This window comes from Mesoplodon bidens (genome assembly GCF_964165515.1).
Source record: "Mesoplodon bidens genome assembly, chromosome: 3".
NCBI lineage: Eukaryota > Metazoa > Chordata > Mammalia > Artiodactyla > Ziphiidae > Mesoplodon > Mesoplodon bidens.
The window spans coordinates 14,924,828-14,950,701 of NC_138178.1; the positions used below are offsets into that span (position 1 = coordinate 14,924,828).

The 25,874-nt window shown below is 35.5% G+C and overlaps 1 protein-coding gene across 3 annotated transcripts in view; it reads right to left on the reverse strand.

The window, feature by feature from the left end:
* The window catches only part of PLXDC2 (plexin domain containing 2), a 409,788-nt gene that overhangs the window by 57,254 nt on the left and 326,660 nt on the right, over nt 1-25,874 (reverse strand). For all 3 annotated transcript variants that reach the window (XM_081229343.1, XM_081229341.1, XM_081229342.1), the window contains exons 10-12: nt 25,712-25,772; nt 18,138-18,285; nt 16,664-16,702 (exon numbers count right to left, since the gene is read on the reverse strand). In XM_081229343.1, the coding sequence (XP_081085469.1) occupies nt 16,664-16,702; nt 18,138-18,285; nt 25,712-25,772 (248 nt within the window). The remainder of the gene's footprint in view (nt 1-16,663; nt 16,703-18,137; nt 18,286-25,711; nt 25,773-25,874) is intronic.

Below are 25,874 nucleotides of genomic sequence, written 5' to 3' on the forward strand. Positions count from 1 at the left end.
ATGCATTTAATATCATTGAATTGTACACTTAAAAATGATTAAGGTGGTAAATTTTATGTTATGTGTATTTTATCGCAATAAAAATATAAACAATTCATTTACAATTTGCCAGGCATATTTGTATTGTTTTACAAGTAACAAATTAATGACCATAAGAGATAGGCATTATTATTATTCCCATTTCATAGATGAGAAAACTAAGGCATAGCGAAATTAGGAAATGGGCCAAGGTTGTAAAGCTATTAAGATGAACTGGGACTCAAACACGAGCAGTCTGCCCTCAGAGTCTGCACTCTGAATCTGTGATTAATAATTTCTCAGTTAACACTGAACTGTATGTACTGCTATTTCCTCTTATTTCTTGTGAGTTCTTCTGGTAAAGAAGTCTGAAAAGAACCTGGTAATTTCAGGTCAAGATAAATTAACTTAAATATGATTAAAGAATTAACATTGTGCCCGCAAAGGGACAGAGGCTGTGTGTCTTGTCACTTCTCTGGGACAAGGAGGGTGTCAATATCTGACATCATATGTACTTAAACCCATGTTTGGTGGAGGGAAGGAGGGAGAGGGAAAAAAGGGAAATAAAAGAAACAGAAAAAGAAAGGCTGTTGAAAATGGGTTACAGATATTGGAATAACTACTTCTCCAATAAAGATCAAATGAGGTTATAATAAATTACTTAATCCGTCTAGTCTTCAGTTAGCTTATCTCTACCACATGGTCAATAACAATAACTACTCCATAGGGTTGCTGTGAAAATCAAACATTTAATACATATTAAGTACATAGGAGAGTACCTGGCATGTAATAAGTACTTAATTAATGTAGCTATTATGTTATTGTATTTTATATGAGGCAAATTGAGGCAAATTATACTGTCAGATTCATGACACCATATAAACTATGTTTCTGCCCTGAACATTTGTTACTTTTAAGAGTTTGGCTTCATTCTTAAGTATGCTTGTATTACTGCACTTTGTGCTCTTGGCTATTTTCTCATTTTTAAAAGAGTGTGACAGATTACTTTCACGGGAAAATAGGATTAATTTAAAATGTTGCTTTGGGGAAAATGTGGCAAAAATATCTACTTGAGTCACGAAAGGAAGCCTTGAATGTTTCTTCAAATCTCATATATAATTCCATCCCTCTATCCCTCTTTCCCTCCATCTATGCATCCATCCATCCATTCATCCAAAAAGGCATCTGGTTCTATTTCTGGGATTAGCAGTCTTTTACAAGCAACATGCCAAAGTTCAGTCTCATTTTTTGTGTGTGTGTGAGGATGGGAAAGGAAAGGAAAGGACACTTATGGCTTGACCTTGGGCTGTCCCTTCCCAAGTGGGCCAGAGACCCAGAACCTGTTGAGGAGGCAGCAGGCAAGGGACAGTCCTTCTCAGGAAGGAAGAGGAGAGCCAGGGACATGTTTCATTCAATAAGAGTTCTCGTCAGTAAAACTATCTTTGACTTGCAGGACATAGGTTGCCAGTCTTTAGAGTAAAAAAATCGTAATTGCATGTATACGCTGAAATCTACTCATTCCTTTTATTTAGGCATACATGCTTACTTTCATAATTATTATTTATTTATATTTCTAATAATGGCTACTTATGAAATCTCCCTTTACAAATTCTCCTTTACAGTACTGGTATAGATGTTAAGACACCCTTTCATATCTAATGAAACCTGTACAGAATGTAGTTTGTTACTAGCCAATTAGCGTTTTATAACATTTTTGGATGATGATGATTTTAATAAAATAAACAATCTTCATGGATTTTCAAAATATTACTAACCAGTCGACAACATAAATATGTAGGAATCTATGAATGTGCACATGCCTTTATGTGTCTTAATTAGAGCAAAACATTTAAGGAGAAATGTAGCAAATTCAATTCCAAGATATTACAGGGGTATCCCAGAGTCCCAAGCCAGTGCTATTTTTAAACGCTTCAGAATAACCATCTAAATGAAGTGGCAAAAATTATACACATATTTCTGGAGAACATATTTTTCTGTTCTCATATTATTTAGCCAAGTTTTCTGCATCTCTATTCTAGCTGGTCTCTCTATTAACAGGTATTATGATGGCATATTAAGGGACATTGAGTCTGGAGGTGAAGTGAACACCCCATTGATGTGCTTTGATTTTAAATTCCTTCACTATTTGGTTTCCAGTTTAATACCACTATTCAATTAAATGGTATAAGTTTTGCACACTCACGGAGACCTGCAAACAGATTGCAGAGAATCCTTTTTGTTAAAAATGATGAGCACCTCAAACGCAACATTGAAATTGAAAATGTTTAAGCAAGTGCTAGTAATTTCCATATTTGAAGTTTAGTTCATTCGCCTCAAGGGCAGACTGCTCAAATAAATTGATTTTGTTCCTTCAGAAAAGACAATAAACAAAGATGTCAACTTTGGCGACATTCATTCCTGGGGCTCGACTGATTGCTCCTAGAAACTGGCAGATAGAAGTGGGTCAAAGAAGACTCTGAACCTGTTTCAGGTACAAACTTCTGAAGCTCGTCAGAGTCCATAGGAGTTGGGGGAATATTCAGAGAGGTCTGGAGGAATCTAGTCTGAAAACCAAACTCTAATTCTATTCTTAGAAATATCTTATACTCTTTCATTTATGTCCAAAAGTGAACAAAAGCCAGAGAATTATCCTCACACACGCACAGTATTGCATAGAGGACAATTCAAATCTTCAGCTTTTTTTTACGTTGTGTATTCAAATAAGATGAATTAATGATAAAACACAATAAGACATCCTCAAATAGAGCCTCAAGGCCAAAAAAGGAAGCATATAAATATATTTGAAAAGCCTACCAAATCAAGACCTTTTTTCTACTATGTTGTAGACGTACTTTAAAACATAAATGAAGCACAGCAAATCAATAGTATCAAAGATAATATACTCTCATCTGAGCCACTAAGTGACCTATCAGTTCTTATGAGTTCCTAACTTTTTAGTACATTATAAGACGCAGATCAATATTTAGACACAGAGAGGACTGTTGAGAATTGTCAAAGCTATCAAAGCATTCGCTATCTTTGAGTGAGTCTTACCTACCATGATAGCAAAGATACCGGATTTTTAAAAGGTATTAAGCACATGTTGAAAATATTCAGGACCTCATGTAAATGTGTTTAATTTTCTTCATTCCAAGAAAAGCTTATGAATTATTGATAAGAGACAAAATAAAAGACTAAAGTAGAAGAAAGAAGATAGGAAAGAAGGAAAGAAATTTTGACCTTTTGTTTCTTCAAAGTGTAGCATTTAATTTTAAACCTCTATGTCTCCTTGCTTTTTCTATGACTGATTTTTTTTCAGTATTTACATGCACGTAGCATTGATATTCTGTATTTAGAAGTACAATCCTTTAATATGTTAGAGATTTTAATACGTTGCTAAAATGGTCTGTACCCACTTTTAAATCTTGCTGATAATTAAAGTCCAGCAATAAAGTAAAACTAAAATAGAAATACTCCTTGTCTGAAATTTTATTCGCTCTAAAGTGTTATTTCTAAATCTAACTCTTTTCTTGGCTTTAAAAAGAAACACTACAGCCCATAAATTCCACAATGTATTAATGTCTTTTGGGGGACCAAGAGGCTTTGGACAAAGTCTTACACAAATTTGTTCAAAATTCATAAATCTTATACAGATGATGTCAAATGTTCTTTTTTAACACTTCAGAATGAAGTTAAACTATGAAATGCTTAAAATGTTACTGTTCCACTTTTGGATTAAAAACACATGACTTTCCCCGTGGAATATTATTGAACCCATTTATGAGCTAACGAATGTAACAGAAGAGAATCAAGTAAAAATAAAAAATTTAACTAAATTGACTTTTCCTTTGGAAGTTTCCCTTGCAACTGATCTCATTATGTAGCTCATATAATAAGTCTCATATCTCTTTTAACTTTCTATAGACATGATATAGACATGATCATGACCTTGACTTCATTCAGAGTTTCCCCTGGTGTTTTATGTATTTTCTTATTTTTCATAATTCTCTTAGTTCTTTCATTTTATAATCATGGTGTTCCTATTTTTTGGATGCTTACCAATCTGTCAATATTATTTGGGTATTAGAGGTTCTTGAAACTATTATGCAACCCATACCTAAACCACAATACGAATCACTGTGTCAATACATTCATAATTCACATTATGACATCTCCATAGGAGGAATTTGGGTAAGTACTGTGAAAAGATATTAAAATGGGTGCACAAAACACAGCTAAGTGCGTTATGTGTGGTGAGAACAATATCTGGCAGGGCAGCTGACCCAGCTTCTCTTCTGCAGCCTGTGCTACTACAGGGCAGCTGTGAAATTTCATTCAGGGAAACATATAAAACATTCTGGCTTAAAAGAGCTTAGGTTATGACAATCCTTTTTAAACAATAATCTGTTACCTTTTATCTTAGAAAAATAAAGCTAAATAAAATTTCTGTGAAATCATATTAAAAGAAATGCTTGATTCCATCAAAATGAGGAATTTGGGATAGCAGTCACCACCCAGCCTGCTTCCAGCCTTGTTATGTGATTGGTGCTTTTGTGCATGTGTATGTGTGAGCATCTAAAAGAGGGGATTTACCGTATTTATAGCTACTGTAATACCAAAAATAAATCCTTGTAATAATCCATTATAGTTTTTCATTTCTTATTTATATGTGCTTTTTTTGTAATAATCAACCTGTCTCTAATATTTTCAGCAGCCAAGATCTTTATAAGATCTAACTTGTAAAGTTTCCCTAACATCAGCTTTCTATATCAAGTTGTCCTGTTTCTTCATTTAAAAATTATTTTTTAAAGATAAAATGTATCTCTACTTCTACAAAATAATCCACAGAAATCTTAGTACTTAAATTACCCATAAATATTAAACATATATTAAACACATATATTAAAAATATATTCACAGTTACTATGGAATACCAAAAAATGAGGTTGACAACGTACTTTCAAGATCTGGGGGTACAGAATAGAGTGATTCTTCATGCCATTTAATCTTGTCCGTTAGAATGAAGTCAGTTATATTAAAAGAGGTCACTTCTATACAAACATATGAATATCACAATGAATGTTTGCTTCCCTATCAAATCCATCACTTTTTCTGAACATAGAGAAAGAACCGTTTCACTTGCTCCCATCAGTGTGGAAAGACAGATGTGTGTCCAAACCACTTAGCTAATATGAACCCTTACTATTGCCACTCCTTTTAATCATGGCTGTGCTACCAAGTCAACATGAGGCCTCCTTGAAATTATTTATGGAAACGGGAATCCGTTCTCTCACTGAAGCTTAGTGCATGCTGGATGAAAGCAAGGATATCTCAGTGAATAGTTTTTCCAGTGGAAAGATCAAGTTCAATCTCCATGCACCTGCACTGTATACCCCTCTGTAGGAAAACAGGCCACCAAGGTCCTTATGAGTTTAACTGTCTCTTCCCAGAGCCCAGCGGCAGCTGTGACATGGCCATGCTACAAAGAACCTGCAGCCACTATCTGAAAAACAAAAGCCAAGCTGCTGTGATTCAGTAGGTTGTCTAAATAAAACCAACCTTTCCGTGATTATCTATAGGCAACTTCTTCTGAAAACTGCTGAATATGAAACCAATCTCAAGGTCTTTGGCACCTGAGTTTATGCTTAAAATTAACGAGAACCTTTGTGCTTCATAAGAAAGCATGGATTAATTTAGTTGCTGGAGATAACAATTTGGCCCTTGTGGGGACCTCAGGATTGAAACAGTCCTTGATGCTCTTAACAACCACACAATCCTTTTGTTATTTGTTGTGGTTTGATGTATGGAATCTCCCAGGCAGGACTAGATGAATGTGCTATGTATCTGAAAAAGACAGAATCGGAAACTGGGAAAAAAACTTGGGTTACCAGAACTAATAAAATGTGCATGTATATCAAGAGTAGAAAGAAAAAACGGAAACCCCTGAGGACCAGTTTTGCAGGGTATTTATAGTTTATTGCTTAGCATCAGTACTGTCACAGCATGGCTCAGATAATGCCTCTAATGGGGACAGAGTCAGCTAGCCTGCTTGGGAGGAAGGATGCTGTAAAATTGTGTTTACCACAACTGTCTGCCCCTTAGGTCCTGGAATATCAAGTTTCCTGGCATCCGAAGTTCCACACTTTGAATGTGGGATAGAATATGGTTACTCCAGCAGGTGAGCACTCGTCTCAGCCTAATCTTTTCCATCAAATCAGTTTTGTAAAATGGTCCCACACTGTGGGTATGCAGCACTCCTATGACTCTTATAGTTGCAGGGGTTTGGGTCTCAAAGTGTCGGGGGATGGGATCAGAGGACCCATAAGGCTCATTCTCACTATGAACTGGCAATTGGCGCTGCCTGTGTTTGCTGAGATCTTGGACTGCTTTAAGAGAGGGAGAATGGCAGGCAAATGGCTACATAATGTCCTTGTTTTCATTCAACATGCACTTAAGCTTCAGTGAGAGAAAGGATCCCATTGCTATGAATAATTTCAAGAACGTCTCATACTGATCTGGTACTAGAGCAATGGTTAAGAGGAGTGCAGGTACTAAGGCTCCACATTAGCTACGTGGTTTGGACACGCATCTGTCTTGCTGCTTTGACAGGTACAGGGTGAAGAGGACTCTTCCTCCGGGTTCAGTGCCACATCTGGAGCAGCCCTCCCAGGTTGTAGGACAGAATGGCAATGGGGAGCAGCATGTGCTCTGACAGCAGAGTGTTTGGTGGTAGAGCCCAGCTACATCCCTTACAGACATGTGACCCCAGACAGATTACTTAAATCCCGTGCTTCTGATATTTCATGCATAAGATACTTCATGCATAAAATGGGATTATAGTACTACTGTCTTCATAGGGTACTCTAAGGATTAATGAGAGAAACATGCAAAGCCCTTAGAAGAGTGCCTGGTGTATAGTAACAGCCCAATAATTGCTAGATAATTTTATCATTATTAGCAACTGCATGGGAAGATTCTAAGAATAACTTAAAGCAAAACATGAATCAAGTAATCAGAAGCATTAAATTTTATGCTTACTAATTAGAGAAGCTTGTTTGCTAAAGATAAGACTTTTTGCTCTCTTTCATTAAGAATTTTAAGAAGCTTGGAAAATTTTCTTCATGAGAATTAAAAAAAAACTATCTAGTTTATGAGAAGGGTATCAAAATTTCTCTATTGTCTTTCTTTTTTTCACTAAGGTAAAATTTGCATCCTTGAAATGCACAGATCTTAAGTGTACAAATCGATAAATTTTGATAACTTTTATATACCAAAGTAATCATCAGCCAAACCAAGATATAGAACATCTCCATGCCTTCAGAAAATTCCCTTTCCCCACAACCACTGTGCTTCTTACTGTAGATTCGTTTCATCTGTATCGAATTTCACATAAATTAAATCATACTATATGTACTCTTTCATACCTGACTTCTTTTGTCTAAACTAATGATTTAAAGTTGTATATACATCATTTAATGTATCAGCACTTTGTTCTTTTTTTCTGCTGAATAGTAATCCATTGTATGAAATGTTCAATTTGTTTACTGACAAACATCTGGACTGTTTTTAATTATTAGCAATTATGAATACAGTTGCTATGAATATTCTTCTACAATATTTTTGTGGATATGTTTTCTCTTAGATAAACACATAGAAGTAGAATTTCTCGCTCAAAGGAACATATATATTTAACTTGATAAGAAACTGCCAAACAGTTATTCAGTGGTTGTACTATACCACACTCTGATCAGCAGTGTAGGAAAGTTCCAAGGCACCATATACTCATCAGTATTGGTGTTAATGTATTTTTAGTTTTAACATTATCATGACTGTGAAATGGTATCATATTGAAGTTTTGGTTGTCTTTTTATTATTAATTTACAGGAATTCTTGATACAAGTCCTTTGTAATATATGTATATTACAAATATTTTCTCCTGTATATGACTGCCTTTTCATTTTCTTAACAGAGCTTTTGAGGAATAAAAGTTTTCAATTTTGATGAAGTCTAATTTATCAAATTTTTGATCAGTCTCCTTAGGGGCTATTAAATTTACTGAACTTTTCAAAGAACCACCTTTTGATTTTGTTCATATCCTTTATTGTTTGTCTATTTTCTATTTCATTTTTTCTGTTCTTATTTCCTTCTTTCTACTTATTTTTGGCTTAATTTGCTCATCTTCTTAAACTGGAAGCTTGGATCATTAATTTTAAGTGTTCTTTCTTTCAAATAGTAAATTTTCTCCTTAGTATTTTTAGCAGAATCCTACAAATTTTGGTGTATTGTATCTACAATATTATCATTCAATTGAAATATTGTGTAATTTTCCTTAGGATTCCTTTTTTTTTTTTTTTTTTTTTTTTTTGCGGTACACGGGCCTCTCACTGTTGTGGCCTCTCCCGTTGTGGAGCACAGGCTCTGGACACACAGGCTCAGTGGCCATGGCTCATGGGCCCAGCTGCTCCGCAGCATGTGGGATCTTCCCGGGCTGGGGCACGAACCCGTGTCCCCTTCATCGGCAGGCGGAATCTCAACCACTGCGCCACCAGGGAAGCCCAGGATTTCTTATTTGCTCTCCATAGTATTTAGAAGTGGTTTTACTTTTCACAAATTTGGGGATTTGTTTGATATCTGTTGCTTCTGATCCTCATTTGATTCTTTTCTAGTCAGAGAACATAGTCTATAAGACTTCAATCTTTTGAAATTTAAGACATTTTTATGGTTCAACATATGGTCTATCTTGGCAATTATTTCATGTATACTTGGAAGAAAATCTATATACTATAGTTCAGAACAGTGTTCTATATATAGCAACTAGACCAAGATGGTTGATAGTATAGGTTAAATCCACATTCTTCCTATTTTTTTCTATTTCTCTGTCTAACTAAAAAAAACTTATGGGACGTCCCTGGTGGTCCAGTAGTTGAGACTTTGCCTTCTTATGCAGGGGGTGCAGGTTTGATCCCTGCCCAGAGAGCTGGGATCCCACATGCCTCGTGGCCAAAGGACCAAAACATAAAACAGAAGCAGTACTGTAATAAATTCAATAAGGAGTTTAAAAATGGTCCAGATCACAAATTCTTAGAAAGGTATAACCTTCCAAGACTGAACCAGGAAGAAACAGAAAATATGAACAGACCAGTCACAGGTAATGAAATTGAAACTGTGATTAAAAATCTTCCAACAAACAAAAGTCCAGGACCAGATGGCTTCACAGGTGAATTCTACCAAACATTTAGAGAAGAGCTAACACCCATCCTTCTCAAACTCTTCCAAAAAATTGCAGAGGAAGGAATACTCCCAAACTCATTCTATGAGGCCACCATCACCCTAATACCAAAACCAGACAAAGATACCACAAAAAAGAATATTACAGACCAATATCACTGATGAATATAAATGCAAAAATCCTCAACAAAATACTAGCAAACAGAATACAACAACACATTAAAAGGATCATACACCATGATCAAGTGGCATTTATCCCAGGGATGCAAGGATTCTTCAATATATGCAAGTCAATCAATGTGATACACCATATTAACAAATTGAAGAAGAAAAACCATATGATCATCTCAATAGACGCAGGAAAAGCTTTTGACAAAATTCAACACCCATTTATGATAAAACCTCTCCAGAAAGTGGGCATAGAGGGAATCTACCTCAACATAATAAGGGCCATATACCACAAACCCACAGCCAATACCATTCTCAATGGTGAAAAATTGAAAGCATTTCCTCTAAGATCAGGAACAAGACAAGGATGTCCACTCTCACCACTATTATTCAACATAGCTTTGGAAGCCCTAGCCATGGCAATCAGAGAAGAAAAAGAAATAAAAGGAATACAAATTGGAAAAGAAGAAGTAAAAGTGTCACTGTTTGCAGATGACATGATACTATACATAGAGAATCCTAAAGATGTCACCAGAAAACTACTAGAGCTAATCAATGAATTTGGGAAAGTTGCAGGATACAAAATTAATGCACAGAAATCTCTTGCATTCTTATACACTAATGATGAAAAATCTGAAAGAGAAATTAAGGCACTCCCATTTACCATTGCAGCAAAAAGAATAAAATACCTAGGAATAAACCTACCTAGGGAGACAAAAGACCTGTATGCAGAAAACTATAAGACACTGATGAAAGAAATTAAAGACGATACCAACAGATGGAAAGATATATATACCATGTTCTTGGATTGGAAGAATCAAAATTGTGAAAATGACTATACTACCAAAAGCAGTCTACAGATTCAATGCAATCCCTATCAAATTACCACTGGCATTTTTAACAGAACTAGAACAAAAAATTTCAAAATTTGTATGGAGACACAAAAGACCCCGAATAGCCAAAGCAGTCTTAAGGGAAAAAAACAGAGCTGGAGGAATCAGACTCCCTGACTTCAGACTACACTACAAAGCTACAGTAATCAAGACAATATGGTACTTGCACAAAAACGGAAACATAGATCAATGGAATGGGATAGAAAGCCCAGAGATAAACCCACGCACCTATGGTCAACTAATCTATGACAAAGGAGGCAAGGATATACAATGGAGAAAAGACAGTCTCTTCAATAAGTGGTGCTGGGAAAACTAGACAGCTACATGTAAAAGAATGAAATTAGAACACTCCCTAACACCATACACAAAAATAAACTCAAAATGGATTACAGACCTAAATGTAAGACTGGACACTATAAAACTCTTAGAGGGGGCTTTCCTCGTGGCGCAGTGGTTGAGAGTCCGCCTGCTGATGCAGGGGACACAGGTTCGTGCCCCGGTCCGGGAAGATCCCACATGCTGCGGAGCGGCTGGGCCCGTGAGCCATGGCCACTGAGCCTGTGCGTCCAGAGCCTGTGCTCCACAATGGGAGAGGCCACAGCAATGAGAGGCCCGCGTACCGCAAAAAAAAAAAAAAAAGAAAATGTAACTTTTACTAAAATAAATAAATTTGTAACTGCTAAAATGGACTAATTTTCACATACTATACTAAAAGTGAGCTATAACAAACGTAATGCTTCTGGGTCCCTTGCCTCTGAGCAAGACACATTCTCGATGTGTAGACAGGGGTAATTTCTTGTTGCCACCAATTAAAGTGTTGCTTTAGAGGAGTCATGAGGTAAAGGTAAGGAACAACAGGTGGATTCAATGTAAGAAATGTCATTCTTATTTGGGGGATTCTGGCAGAAAGAAATCAAGAATTCACGCAATTCTTGATACTCAGTGTGGTCTGTGAACTGGTGGTTTCTGCATTATCTGAGAATTTGTTAGAAAGGCACTGCAAAGATTTGGGCTCCACCCTGGAACTACTAAAGCAGAAAATGCATTTTAACAAGACTCTCTCTTCCTCCAGTGATTCTGATGCTTTTTAATATTTATGAAGAGTTGCATCAGACCACTCATTCTCAAGTGAACTTTACGTGGGAATCACCTGAGGGTTTAAAAAGTATTGATGCCCTGGTCCCAGCTCCCTAGGCTGAGATTTAAGTGGTATGGAGAACAGTCTGAGCACTGGGGTTTTATGAGCCAGAATAATAAAATTAGATGAGAATAACTGGATGATTCCCATGTACATGTAAAGTTGAAAATCACTACTCCGGACAAAATTTTAGGAGAGAAATTCTTAATCCTAGGGAACATTCAAAATAATATTCTGAAATATAAGAAAATTTCACTATTATGGCACATATACACTTTATTACAGAGTTAGTTCTATCATGAAAAGTAGCCAAACAGAGCAAAAGATAAAACCAAATGCCAAGATACTTTACAGTTTTGGAAACAGAAAGTGCTAGATATTCAATAGTCTGTCGAAAGGTAATAACAGTTTCCCTTTGCTTACAAGACTGTGATCTATGGGAAAGTAGATGAAAAAAAAGTAGCAAGGGAAGGTAGGGAAACAAGTGAATGATATGTTACTTTAATGATTTATGTATTAAAGTCAAAAAATAATTCGACTGAATGATAAATGAAACACTAGACACTTGATCAGTTGCTACAGACTAGGTAATAAAAATACAACCTTAGAGGTAGTCTAGTGATTAAGTCAGAATAATGTTCTAACATTTTATCTTTGGATGAAAAGTCTTATATTTTCAGAAATAGAAAACTAAACACAACAGAATCAGAATTTAGGCCAGTCATTCTGTAGTTCATTCAAAGTATTTCTGTATTAGCTCTTTGAAATCAATCACTTTGCAGATTTGTACCCCAGAATTAACTTAATCATGTTCTGCAAACTGCTTAATGTAGTTATTTCAGAATCCCTTCGATGAAAACCCCAACTTCCAACTCAAGCAAGCAGCCTTTCAGAATCCAAGTTTAGTAGACTTCCTAGCAATAAGAAGAAATGACAAACACAGTGCCACCTGCATGACACAACAATGCTGTCTGGAGTGTCAATACTTTTAATATCATTAGCAATTAAGAACTTACATTCAAATATATTTTTAAAAGAAACTTAATTTTATCAAAGGAAAGAACCTTCAGAGGAACCAAGAGAGAATGCAGTTTTTGGTACTCTGATACATCTCAGTCAACAAATTTCAAATAATAAAATCAATCGCAGGATTTTAGAGCTTGAAATAATTTTAACATCTGCAGTGTAGCAGAATGGTACAACTCAATTTGCTAAATTGAGCTGAATCTGGTTGAAGATTTTACTTCTCATTTAAAAGACTTTGCCATTGATTCAACTTGCAAACCTTTTTCAGCCAGCCCTAAATATAATTTTATCCAGTTTGCATTTTGAAGACATTTACATTTCTATTTAGGTGGTGAGTGTCATTTGGAAGCAACTAATTAAATGCCAAAGAAGGCATTCAATAGCTGTACCTGCTAAAATATATAGCTAGGTAATTCCTTAAAAATGCGACTCTTAAAAAAGCTTTTGCCAGAATTTGAAAACCCAAGGAAGGTGTAGTTTTAAGTGCTAATAACCATTATCCACAGAAATACATACATTTAAAGAATACTTTCTAGGAACCCCTTAATGGAGAATTAAACCTGAATTTCTCGAGAAACCTAGAAGGCTGAAAGAATTTAGTTTTTGATCATAAACACAGAGTAACCCTGTAGTTTGCAGAACACAGGCCAGTGCTTCAGACACGACTCAATGACACAGGAGAATTAATGCACTGTTTTTCAAAGAAAGGTTAAAATGGAAACTAATGTATAATTACACGGGAAGAGGATATTTCATTTCCAAATACTTCTAAGTATAATCAGTTATAGTAGGTGTGAGTAAAACTCCTTACAGCGGCATCTCCCCTGTGAAGCGTCTAAGAGGCCTCAACTGCAAGGGAGCAGCCATGCTGTGAGGCCGCCAAGGACCTGGGATCCACATCCAGACTAAATAAATTCACATCCCAGCTCTGCCACGTACTAGCCAGGTAAACTTACTTTTCTGTACCTTCGTTTCCTCAGCTATAAAATAGAAATACAAGTAGGACCAATTAGAGGGGTATTGTGTGAATTAAATGAGTTAATATACGTACAGCATTTGGAACTGAGCTTGGAACATAGGAAAGAGTGTCTTTCCTCTTCTTTTCTCTTTTCTTCCCCCCTCCCCCACCTTCTCCTCCTTCATTTCTTCCTCCTACTTCCTCCTCCTCCTCTCCAGTCCTTCACATAAATAAGGGAGCAGAAATGCTACTTAATTAGATATCTGTATTACTCGAAACTTAATATTATAAACATGCGAGTAGGAATATTTCAATTGGAGATAAAATGCTATCTTTATATTAGTTCTGCTGAGTTTTTGTATTCAGCCATTTACCATGGTAAATCAATGCTATATCTTACTAAGGGGACCTGCACTCCTTAGGAATCATTCTCTTTTTTTAGATTTTTTCAGTTTCTTTTCTCCAAACTATTTACAGAGCTTAGAATTTTCACTCAACCCTGAAGGCTAATGAAACTTCTCCAATCAAACGACTAGCTTGAAATTTGCAGAGGCTCTACCTAGACCTAATCTAAATGTAGGAGGAAACACAATGCACAACTGAGATTTATCAAGAGTGATTTAGCAGACTGGAACTCAGTTTGCATCCTGTGAATGAGAATCCCTGTTGTGTTCCTTTGGTGTCCAGCTGCACAGAAGTATATTATGTTTTCATATCAAAGATGAAGGAAAATCTCCTGGAAAGTGAATATATAATCATGTCAGCTATGGATTCCACTAAGAAAATCAACTACTTTAACTCAAAGAAATATCCCAGGAAGACTCAGAGCCAAGGTAATCCAATATCTAAAGAAGATGATGTATGTAAAGGCAGAGTCTAGCTACACATTGATTGCTTTGAAAAATGTCACCTTCTTTTCTAGAAAATACAGACCTCTAAATTAAAATGGTTTTAAGAACAGCCAATTAAATCGAGAAAGAAAATGTGCTGAATTTCTTTGCAATAATACATAGCAATTTATAAAAATGTCTTAGCTTGCACTGAAAAAAATTCTCAATAAATGTGAGAAAACATTTAAATTAGGCATCCTTTTTCATTATTACCTCAGTCTTGCAAAAATGTTAAGCTGGAGGGGGGAGGAGGAGAACGATGCTGAATTCTGTTTTCAACATGTTTAATTAACGAACGAAGTTGGATGTAAATTGGCAATCCTTCCTACATCTCCATATTCCATAAAATAAAAAGCAATGACAGCAGGTTATCTTAATAAAGTTGCTGTAAAAAGTAATGTGTGATATCCCTTAAGTACTCTTCGACAGGGACATTTGTCTTAACACTGGTCAGGTTGGTCTGCTCTAACTGCACTTTTAGGAAAAGTGCTTTACAAACAAACCTAGCTGTGAAAAGAGTTCCAATGTATAGACATGTTTAAGTCTTATTGTGATAGTTTGGAATTCTAATGGGTACTTGATGCATATTAATGATCTAAATATCATCTGAAAATCCAACAGTCAACTTTTCTAGTATGACAGAAAAGAAGTCCTCCATTTCAACCTTGGAATTTACTTAACTTGATGTCTCAGCATCATAAGATAGTTTTAATGCACTGCATTAAGAAAATCTTCAAAGTTTTATGATTCCTTGCTGCATTAAACAAAACTAGGGATTTTCCTTGGGATAATTGGTAATATTCTAGAAAACTATTTTGCAAAATGTATTCCACAAAACATTGTCATGGAGATGCTATTTGTAAAAAGTTTTTATGATCAAATAGCAGAGAAATGCCAGGTACTAAATCTTTATTACCATCTTGAAATTTCTTTAGAATCTATGCTCTCTGAAAGCAGGGAATTTGTCTACACCTTTTTCACTACCATAGCAGCAAGCATGTAACAATCCCTTGCAATTAGCAGGCACTAGGTAGGAATAAATGAATGAATTCACGAACGAACAGTAAAAGTTTTAAACAGTTTTCCAGAAAATAAATCTCTTTCATTTTCTTTCACCCAGAGTATCTCATACCTATTTGATCACATGAATCTTTTGTTCTTTCTGTTAGCATTATGGAATATTTTAGTCATATTAAAGAAAAAAAAAGAAAAGACAGCATGGAGAATAATATAACAAACACACATGTAACCACTACCCATGTTAAGAATTAAATGTAACAAATACAACAGAAGCCTCTGAGTACCCCTCCTTCATTTCATTCATCTCATATTATATACCCTCTCTCAAAATGAGGTAAACCCAACATGAGGACTTAGGTTCACTAACATCCTGCTCTGAGAAATTTTGAACTAGGGGATTGCTAAAGTCCCTTCAAGCACCAGGATTTTATTTCTAGCGTGTATATGTGGCAAATGGTCATCTGTGAAGCTATCCACTTACTGCATTAATACAATAATGAATAAGAAATTAATGAAATAAAACACTTTGCTACAGAAGCAAGACAAGGGACAAACGATGTAATAATGATATATATGAAGAGGCTAAGCAGCTTCTCTTTTAAGTGGACTGATCTAAAGATATAGATATAGATATATAGTAACCTAAGAAAACAGAGAAGTAATTGTTACTTGACCTAGACTGAGTAATTTAGGAACTATTTTCTACAGTTATAAAGAAAAGCATCCCGTACAATGTATATATTGGATTCTGACTTAGGATATCATCTGGGGCTGCAAAAGTGAAATTGTGTCTAGGTCAGTGTCACAGTGTACCCACATTTATGTAAGAGATGCTGCTAAGAAGAGGAAACCCCCTTCCTGAGCTGAATAAACAATTACTAATAACACATCTCTTTTATGAAATCCAGCATTCTATGATAGAGCCACACATATAAATATGAACTAACATAATTTAATAGGAAAAGAACTATTTTTAAATTTTTAGTCAATATCTTTCAAAGCCTTGATAGTCACATGTGCAACTAATAAACCTAGGACTACAGCAACAAGGCATAGCAAGATGTGTGGATACATTTTCACTTTATAATTGGTCATTGGTGTCTTGGAGTTTTACAGGCAAATACAAAGATTAGAGTTTCATTCCACTATTGAAACAATTTGACTTTTCAAGCCAACCGCTGAATTCTTCCTATGTTACATACCAACAGGGAAAGAAATATAACCTTACTCTATATTCAGAAGTCCACAAGTCCCTTCCATATTTAAATAGATGAAATAGATTAGTATCTGAAAATTTTTATGAAAGAAAAATATCAGTTCCTACCTCCATTATCTTTTAGATGTAGAGCTATCTTGGTATCATCTGGAAGAGAAAAGTCAAAGTTATAACAGAAAAAATTTTAAGGTGCACAAATCTTAAGACCAGTAATTGTCTACTAATACCTTAACTATAACAGGAATAGCTTTTGATATTTTACTGAGTAAATTTCTAGGACAGTGAGAGCAGGTCTTACGTTATATGATGTAATACTAAACTTTCTTACTGAGATTGCAAGATGGAGACTTCAGTAAATTATTATATGACTCTTAAGAGCTGTGAGAAAAGTACACTGTTATAATTTTAACTTAAAATACATTTATTTTAATTTTCTAAAATGACTTATTATAATTAGACTCTACAGTCTTTATTTATTTTAAAAATCAAGATCAAGAAAATTCAAGTTCATTGGAATAGTAAATATTTGTCTGTATTTACAAATTCAACTTCAAAAGTTAAATGCTTACTTATTGCTAACAAATATGACCAAAATCATATACGAAAAGATCTTGTCCTATGTGAACAAAATGTAGAATGTGCTTTTTTATATTTCAGTGGTATATTTCATTCTAAAGGATAGGATTCAAATTACAAAAATACTTTTCTCAGGCTATATAACAACCCAAAATAAGATGGATTAAAATATAACATTGGTTTTAAAAGCAATAAAATATATTTAGCAGCTAGCTGTCCTCCACCTCACTTTATCACTTTATTCCAGTTAACTTTTAATATCCAATTAAATTTCAATTAAAAGATTCAAGTTTAATTTAATATCTTATTTAAATGAAAGCAAGGTTTATGAAAGTAAACAAATAAGACCATGTTTTTCCCCCTTAAAGCTTACTCTGGGCCAAGTGGTCTCACATTTCTCCCTAGCGGTACCTTTCAGGATCGATGGTTAACAAATTTAGGCTAATATACCTTCTTCCCCCAATGAGTTGTGCTCATGCATTAATGTTCTTTAGTATTTTTGCCTTTCCTGGTAAAGGAAATGTTTTTCAAGTACAATTTCTGTGTCACACACAGTGCCTCTCTACAGGTTATAGACCTGCATATTTTATTGACTGTATCCAGGAAATATTAATAGAATTGCATATAAGTAGGATTACCTATTGTTCAGAATCCAAAGTCAATGGACATTTTCTGTGCATTTTGCCTTTCTATCCTGTGACTAAAATGTTGATTACCATTATTACAAAGTTTAGCAATATGAAAGGAAGTCTTTATTTCTTTTCTAAGGGGGACTAGTAGCCAGGATCATTCTGAAAGACTAAATCTCAATAAAAGGCATCCATACATTAACAAAAACCCAGCACATATTTTTATTCCATAATAATTTTGTCTTTTCCCTTTTAGACATCCCTAAGAAATCCAGTTTGCCAAAGAATAACTTTCTCCCTGGAGAGCTTCTCCAGTGCATGTCAACACAGTGAGTTTTCCCTCCTTCAGTAATAAAGCAAAAGTATCTCCAGGGCACCTTCTGTGGGCAGGCTGGTGGGCAGCCGGGGTGTCGCTGCTCTTCTGGTGGTCGTCAGGACCCTGAATTGTGTGCTTGTTGCTCGTATGGTGGTGGTTTGAGTAGAGCGTTCCACTGGCTCTGTGGTGTCACAGAGCTTCTCTTTTGACTGATAAGAGAAACAAAGGGGAAGACAATTTGAGTGATCATACATATGTTTTAAAATTATATCAAAGAAGTTGGGCTGTAAAGCACAAAAGCCTCTCAAATAAAGATGAGGAATGCATTATTTTTGTACAGGACTATAGTTATATATTTTACTAACGTATAAAGTATATAAAATAGACAAGAGAAAATAAATGAATGTTAGAAAGCATTTCCATCTTTAGATATTTGGATTCCATCATTTCTGCTGTTAACCTTTCATATTACTGTTTATCTTAACCTAAATTTTATATCAGTATATTTATAAAAGACATGATGGGAAACGTTCATACTAGAAGAAAAACATGTGTATAAAGATAAGGTTTAAAACATGCTTAGGTGTGTGAAGAGAGAATGTATTCCATTCACATGAAATTGGTAATGCTAAATTTTAAAAATGTGGTAACTGCTCCATACTACTTTATTGTTTGAAAAATAATCCACCACAGGATGAATGGATACTTAAAATTAAAATTTTGTTTTCCTTTATGAAATATTCAAAACCACCCAAGCAAAGGATTGAACAGCACTCAGGTAATCACTTAGTCTATCTTCTTAGCAGATCTACATGAGGAAAAGGTGCATATTGTATTGTTCATTTATAGCCCACAAGAATAAATAATATGACATTTACCAGTAACAATCTCCAACATGCAAACTTTCATGGTTTAGAAGTTGGCGTTTCTCCCTACCTCTTTGTGCTTCAAAGGACTCCATCCCTCTGGTGGGCCTTGAGTAGAAGATAACTATTCTGTACATGGATGGTACTTACCCACATTTGAAAATTATTACTGAATAAATACCTTTTTAAACTTCTCTTGTCATTAGTGAAGTACAATTCACCATACTGCTGGCTCAGGAAGAGCTCCCAAGATGGCTTCCTTGTCACTAAGTAAATATGATATAGCTTATTCCCTCCTTCAACATCCTAGCGACCCATTAAATTCCCCAAACTTTAGTTCCTGCATCTTCTCAGCTCAGTGATCTCATGATCTCCTGCTTGACTCCACTTTAGTTATCATCCCCATACCCTGGACCTTCTCTGTGGTTGGGAATGCTTTAGTTCTGAAATCAAAAATTCAGTTATCCTATTTTCAGTCTATCCATGTAGCTGTTCACTCACATACTTCTTATCCTGTGATTATGTAGAAAGCCCAAGCACAATGATTTTCCTCCTTTAGTCTCCTTTTTTCCATCACTTCAACCTCTCTTTTCAATACCTTTAAGCATGTTGCCTTTTTTTTTTTTCCCACAACACCTTCTTAGAAAATCTGCAGTACTGAATATAGTAAAAACTCTGCCTTTTCCATGCCTGAGCTGGAGAACAATCCTATAGCCTCCCACTGGGAGCTCCACAAACTTACCTCCTGCATGCCCAGCGGGGGCCTTCTGTGCTGCCTGGCAATACTGCCCTGCTTTGCTAATCTCCTCTCAAATTATCCTCAGTATCAGTTTCAAACCCTCTCCACTCTACTTAGAACTGCCATCCCATAGTACCTCTATCAATTTTATCCTTGGGCTCACTTTTTATTTCTTTGATAAGAGTCATCAGCAAGAATTCTTTAAATTTATTTACAAATCACCATCCTTACTTGAACCTGAACTGACCTGTCCTTCCTCCTGTTAGGATGGATGGGGTCTATGGTATACAGCTGTCCTCTCTCAATCACTACTCTGGCCCAGCTCAGCCCACCTTCTCAGGTATTGTGAACCTGCTCATCTGACCCCCTCCTTGCTCTTCAATATTTCATCTCTAATGCCCTCCTGCCTTGTTATCAGCAGCACTTAAACATACTCAAGCATGTCCAGTCTTATTTTAAAAACTCCGTCTTCATTCTTCTCCACATGCACCCCAACGTCATCCTGCTTTTCCATCCATTCAGTCAGAATTCCAGAAAGACTGATCAGCCTAGGGCTTCTCAGACTCCCATAAACTTGTTTTTAATCTGATCCAACTTAATTGAAACTCTCATACCAATGTTTTTAAATATCTCCTTATCTACTAAATCTTCCATGTACACTCTTGCTATCTCATTAGCATTAGGCACAGTCTGTCCACTTTCTAATCTTGGATTCTGTGACACACACTCATCAGTTTTCTGATACCTGTCTAACAACTCCATCTCCATTTCTTTCTGTCCCTTAAGTGTTGGTGGTTCTTATGCATCTTTCCTGGCCTGTCTTTTCTCTATATGCATCGTCACTAGCAATCTCCTCCATACCTATGATTTCAATTAACATCTTTATGTTAATTATGCATAAATCTCTATCTTCAGTCTACATTCTTCTCTTGAACTTTAGGCCCAAATATTCATCTATTGGCTTACATGCATGTGGATATCACAGACATCTCAGGCTCAGTAAGTCTAAGATGGAACTTGTCACACATTATTCTCCTCCTGTGGTTCTATTCTCAAAAACAGTATTATTAATCACCGTAATGTTTAAGCTAAAATCCCGAACTTGTTTTGCTTATGGCAGTAAAGGCAGACTACAGACCTTAAACGGTCCTCCTGTCACAATACAAGTGAATTCTGGATAAAACACAAATTTTAAAGCATTACTAGGATTTTCGGGAAGTAAAGAAAATCTCTGAGGGGGCCTTTCTTTTGCCTCTCCCACAAAACAGAATAAAGCAAAAGCTGTGTGCTATAAAGAAAGTAGGAACAATATACATTATGCAAAGTAAAAACACATGGTTTGCTCTGAGAAATAAGAAAATAGATGATATAAAAGAGAGGTTAAAAGATACAAGGAAATGATGAGAAGGTCCCATCTCCAAAGAGCTCAGAAAGTAAAAATAAAGAGAATGAAGACAGTCTGACTGAATAGTATATTTATCACATGTCCGGAATTTTCACCATAATCTTCTTTGCTGTAAATATCTCTGTCACATGGATTTTTGCTGAAAATATTTTTGCCACATAACTAATTGTCTGTAAGGCAATTTTGCCATAAAAGATAAAATAATTGGCTGATGGTTTGGTTTGATATACACAATACAAAAACCATGACAGATGGTGATGATTTGCCCCAAGAGTTGGTTTCTTCTTTTGAAACACACTACATGGGAGGAGAAAGAGGCCAAGGGCCTTGAAGGCACAGAAGTAAAACAATGTTTCCCACAGAACTTTGTAATGTCTGTCAATGGACATGTGACAAAATGCTAAGAACAAACAACAGTGCAGAGGCTTTCACAACACAGTACAAAGCTCAGTTATAAACATGCATCCCAGTATTTGGAAATTAATACCTTTCTTAAAGAAGGAAGAAATTTTAGTGAAAATAACATTGGGATGCTGAACAAGGAGACAAATCAATAAACAACAAAAAAGTGTAATATGATGAACAAAAGACTTGGAAGGCAGTGCTTAGGTACAACCCACAGAATAAAGTCAGTTATTTGCAAAGTATTGTCATGAGTCTACACGCACATTAAATGTATTCAGATATTTTGTAATTTGCAATAAAGTCTTTTTAATTTTGTTATTCATTTTTCATGTTTCATTATGTCCTTTCTAACATCTCTCTTTTATTTTTCGTTGTTTTATCTTTTACAGCAAAATTGCTTTATGGCCAATTACTTATGCAGCAAAAATGCTTGTGGCAAAGATGTTTATGGTAAAGAAGCTTATGGTGGAAATACCTAGAACCCATTTATCAAACTTCATACCCAAGCAATTAGAAGACACACAACCTTATTGAGCACATGTAGATAATTTGTACAAATTACTCATTCACTATTCCATTAAAAGTTCCAACCAATTTTAAAGAATCAGTATCATATAGAATGTGCCCTCTGACAATTCAATTCAGTAAGAAATCAATAATAAAAAGATGAAATTTAAAATGGAGAAAAGACAGCCTCTTCAATAAGTGGTGCTGGGAAAACTGGACAGCTACATGCAAAAGAATGAAATTAGAACACTACCTAACACCTTACACACAAAAAAACTCCAAATGGATTAAAGACCTAAATGTAAGACCAGACACTATAAAACTCTTAGAGGAAAACATAGGAAAACCACTCTTTGACATAAACCACAGCAAGATATTTTTTGACCCACCTCCTAGAGTAATGAAAATAAAAACAAAAATAAACAAATGGGACCTAATTAATCTTAAAAGCATTTGCACAGCAAAGGAAACCATAAAGAAGATGAAAAGACAACCCTCAGAATGGGAGAAAATACTTGCAAATGAAACAACAGACAAAGGATTAATCTCCAAAATATACAAACAACTCATGGGGCTCAGTACCAAAAAAACAAACAATCCAATTAAAAAATGGGCAGAAGACCTAAATAGACATTTCACCAAAGAAGACATATAGATGGCCAAGAAGCACATGAAAAGATGCTCAACATCACTAATTATTGGAGAAATGCAAATCAAAACTCAGAATGGCCATTATCAAAAAAATCTAGAAACAATAAATGCTGGTAAGGGTTTGGTGAAAAGGGAACCCTCCTGAACTGTTGGTGGGAATGTAAATTGATGCAACCACTATGGAGAATGGTATGGAGGTTCCTTAAAAAACTAAAAATAGAACTACCATATGACCGAGCCATCCCACTACTGGGCATATACCCTGAGAAAACCATAATTCAAAAAGAGTCATGTACCACAATGTTCATTGCAGCACTATTTACAATAGCTAGAACATGGAAGCAACCTAAGTGTCCATCGACAGAAGAATGGATAAAGAAGATGTGGCACATATATACAATGGAATATTACTCAGCCATATGAAACAAAATTGAGTTATTTGTAGTGAGGTGGATGGACCTAGAGTCTTTCATACAGACTGAAGTAAGTCAGAAAGAGAAAAACAAATACGGTTAACGCATATATATGGAATCTAAAAAAAAAAAAATGGTACTGATGAACCTAGTGGCAGGGCAGGAATAAAGACGTAGACATAGAAAATAGACTTGAGGACATGGGGCAGGAGGGGGAAGCTGGGACGAAGTGAGAGAGTGGCATGGACATATATACACTACCAAATGTAAAATAGATAGCTAGTGGGAAGCAGCAGCATAGCCCAGGGAAATCAGCTCAGTGCTTTGCACGACCTAGAGGGGTGGGATAGGGAGGATGGAAGGGAGCCTCAAGAGGGAGGGGATATGGAGATATATGTATGCATATGGCTGATTCACTTTGTTGTACAACAGAAACTAACACAGTATTGTGAAGCAATTATACTCCAGAAAAGATCTATTAAAAAATAATAATAAAATTTAAAAAATAAAGTAAAAAATAAAATAAAATTTCCATAATTCAGAAATGTGATATAATTCACAATACAATGTAAATTCAGTAAGAATATTGACAAGATTGATTGACTGATTGATTGATTACAGATCTTGCAAGTTGAGTCTACAATTTATATGAAGAACAAAAGCCCCAAAGTTGTCAAAATGCTTGTGAAGATGAAAAAGTAAGGAGGTTTGTTCTATAAACAATATTTCTTATGAAGCTATAGTAATTAAGACAGTGTAATATACAATGTATCCATTCTTCCAAAAAGTCATTTGGATCATGTCACCCCCTTAATTAAAACCCTCCAGATAGCTTTCTCTTGCCTTTAAGATAAGGCCCAAACTCGTTCAATGTTACATTTAGGGCCCTGTTTACCTCACCAGCCTCATCTCTCACCACTCTTCTTACCTTCAGTTACCCTTCAGAAGTCATGTTAAATATCATCTCCCCAAGCAAATGTTTCCTTGTCTTATTTAACAAGACCATGCACTTAGAGTTCTTTGCCGGTGTGGTTCTCTAAGTGTTGTCCTTTGTTCAGGGTCTGTCTCCCCTGCTATACATATTTCTCACACTTTTACATTAGCAGTGCTTAGAGCAGTACATAATAAATGCTCATATTAGGATTTGCACTTATTGAATAAATTCATCTCACAAGATCAGAAGGAAAATTTAACACTGGTTTTAGGCACAGAAAATGGACTGGACTTGGTGACCTTGTCTACTTACCTGTAACAGAAGGATAGAATTGCTTACCATAAAGCAAGTAATGTTGACGATTTACTTACAGAATAAAAGGGAAACATTGTATATTATAGAATGTACTAGATTCTGAGCTCCTTAGGAAGAGAGGGTAATTAAAAAAAAATCTTTGTAATTTTAGTGCTTAGCACAGGCCATAGGACATGATTAAATTCCCCACAAATATCTTTAGGAGGCCTTAGAATATGATGGATTCTTTTCTATAGCTTATGTTTCATGGTGGGCCCACAGTAAAGCAAGAAAATGACGATGTCTGAATTACCCTCTTGATCTTTACACAGGTATTCAATGTCAACATTTTTAACTGAGGTAACAAGAAAGAAACATCAACCTGAGAACACAACTATGACTCTATCAATATATTTTCTTTTTGAAGTACTGTTGTTAAATAAATGAAATGAAATAGATAAAGAGTATTTATCACTGTAATTCCCCCCAAACAACTGTCAAAAAGTTGATTAAAGCTTCATTGGCAATACTGTACTTAATGTTCAAGAATATCCTGAAAGACGTATTTTTCAAGATAGTTATGAGGCATCATAAATAAAAACTAAATTAAAAATAAAGGCTCTAGTAACTAGGATTGCCTAAGAGTTCTGAAAATAGCTCTTTGACATGGTTTGCTTTACTAAATGAGAAAAGTTATAGAAGTTTTAATGGTTTTTATTCAAAATTCAAACCCTAAAACTTAACAAAGGGAGAAGAAACAAATACTTTTCTTTCTGAATTTTATAGGATATTTTTATGTCTCTGAAATGACAGTGTAAATACAATTCACTAAAAAATTGTAAATAGGTTAAAATCCATTCTGCAATTTTATTTACTTGCTTGATTCACTTCTTTGCATCATTGTCTCCATCACGTTTGCCTGGGACTTAACTGTTTCCATGTTAGACCATGTCTACCTTCTTCTATCATGCCAATTTGCTGCAATCAACCTTTCCCCCCGTTCCATTGATTTTGTTATTTGAGCAAAAAAGATGAACAATGGCTTCCTAGATCTCAAAAAGCAGCAAATGTTTAAGAGAACTGCCTTTTGCTCACAGAGACTTAAGTCCTGGTCCTACTATTGCTGAGTCACACACCTAATTCCAGGCACTCTCTCTCCACCCGCTTCCCCAACATCTCCCCTCACCCTTCCCTCTTCTCCTCTTGGTCCTATGGAGGCAATAACAGCTCTGACCTCATAGGACTGGTATGAGAATAAATTGAGATAATACATGTCGAGTTAAACCCAACATCTGGTATATATAAGGGCTCAGTAACTGATGGCCGTTTTTATTAAATTAGATACCATTTTCATTAAGTTGCAGCAACAGTACATGACAGCTTGGTCCCAACAATCTTGTCGTAATAAAGCACATGTGTACCTCTTCAGGGCATCCGCTGTCCACCCAGTCCTGCCGATGGCGATCAAATCCACTGGAACATCTTCAGAGAAGGCCACGTTGCAGATCAGAAAAGAAAGTATGGGGTGCAGAGTGGGGGTAGAAATTAAAAGAAAAAGATCGGTAAGTAGTTAATTCTAAAATC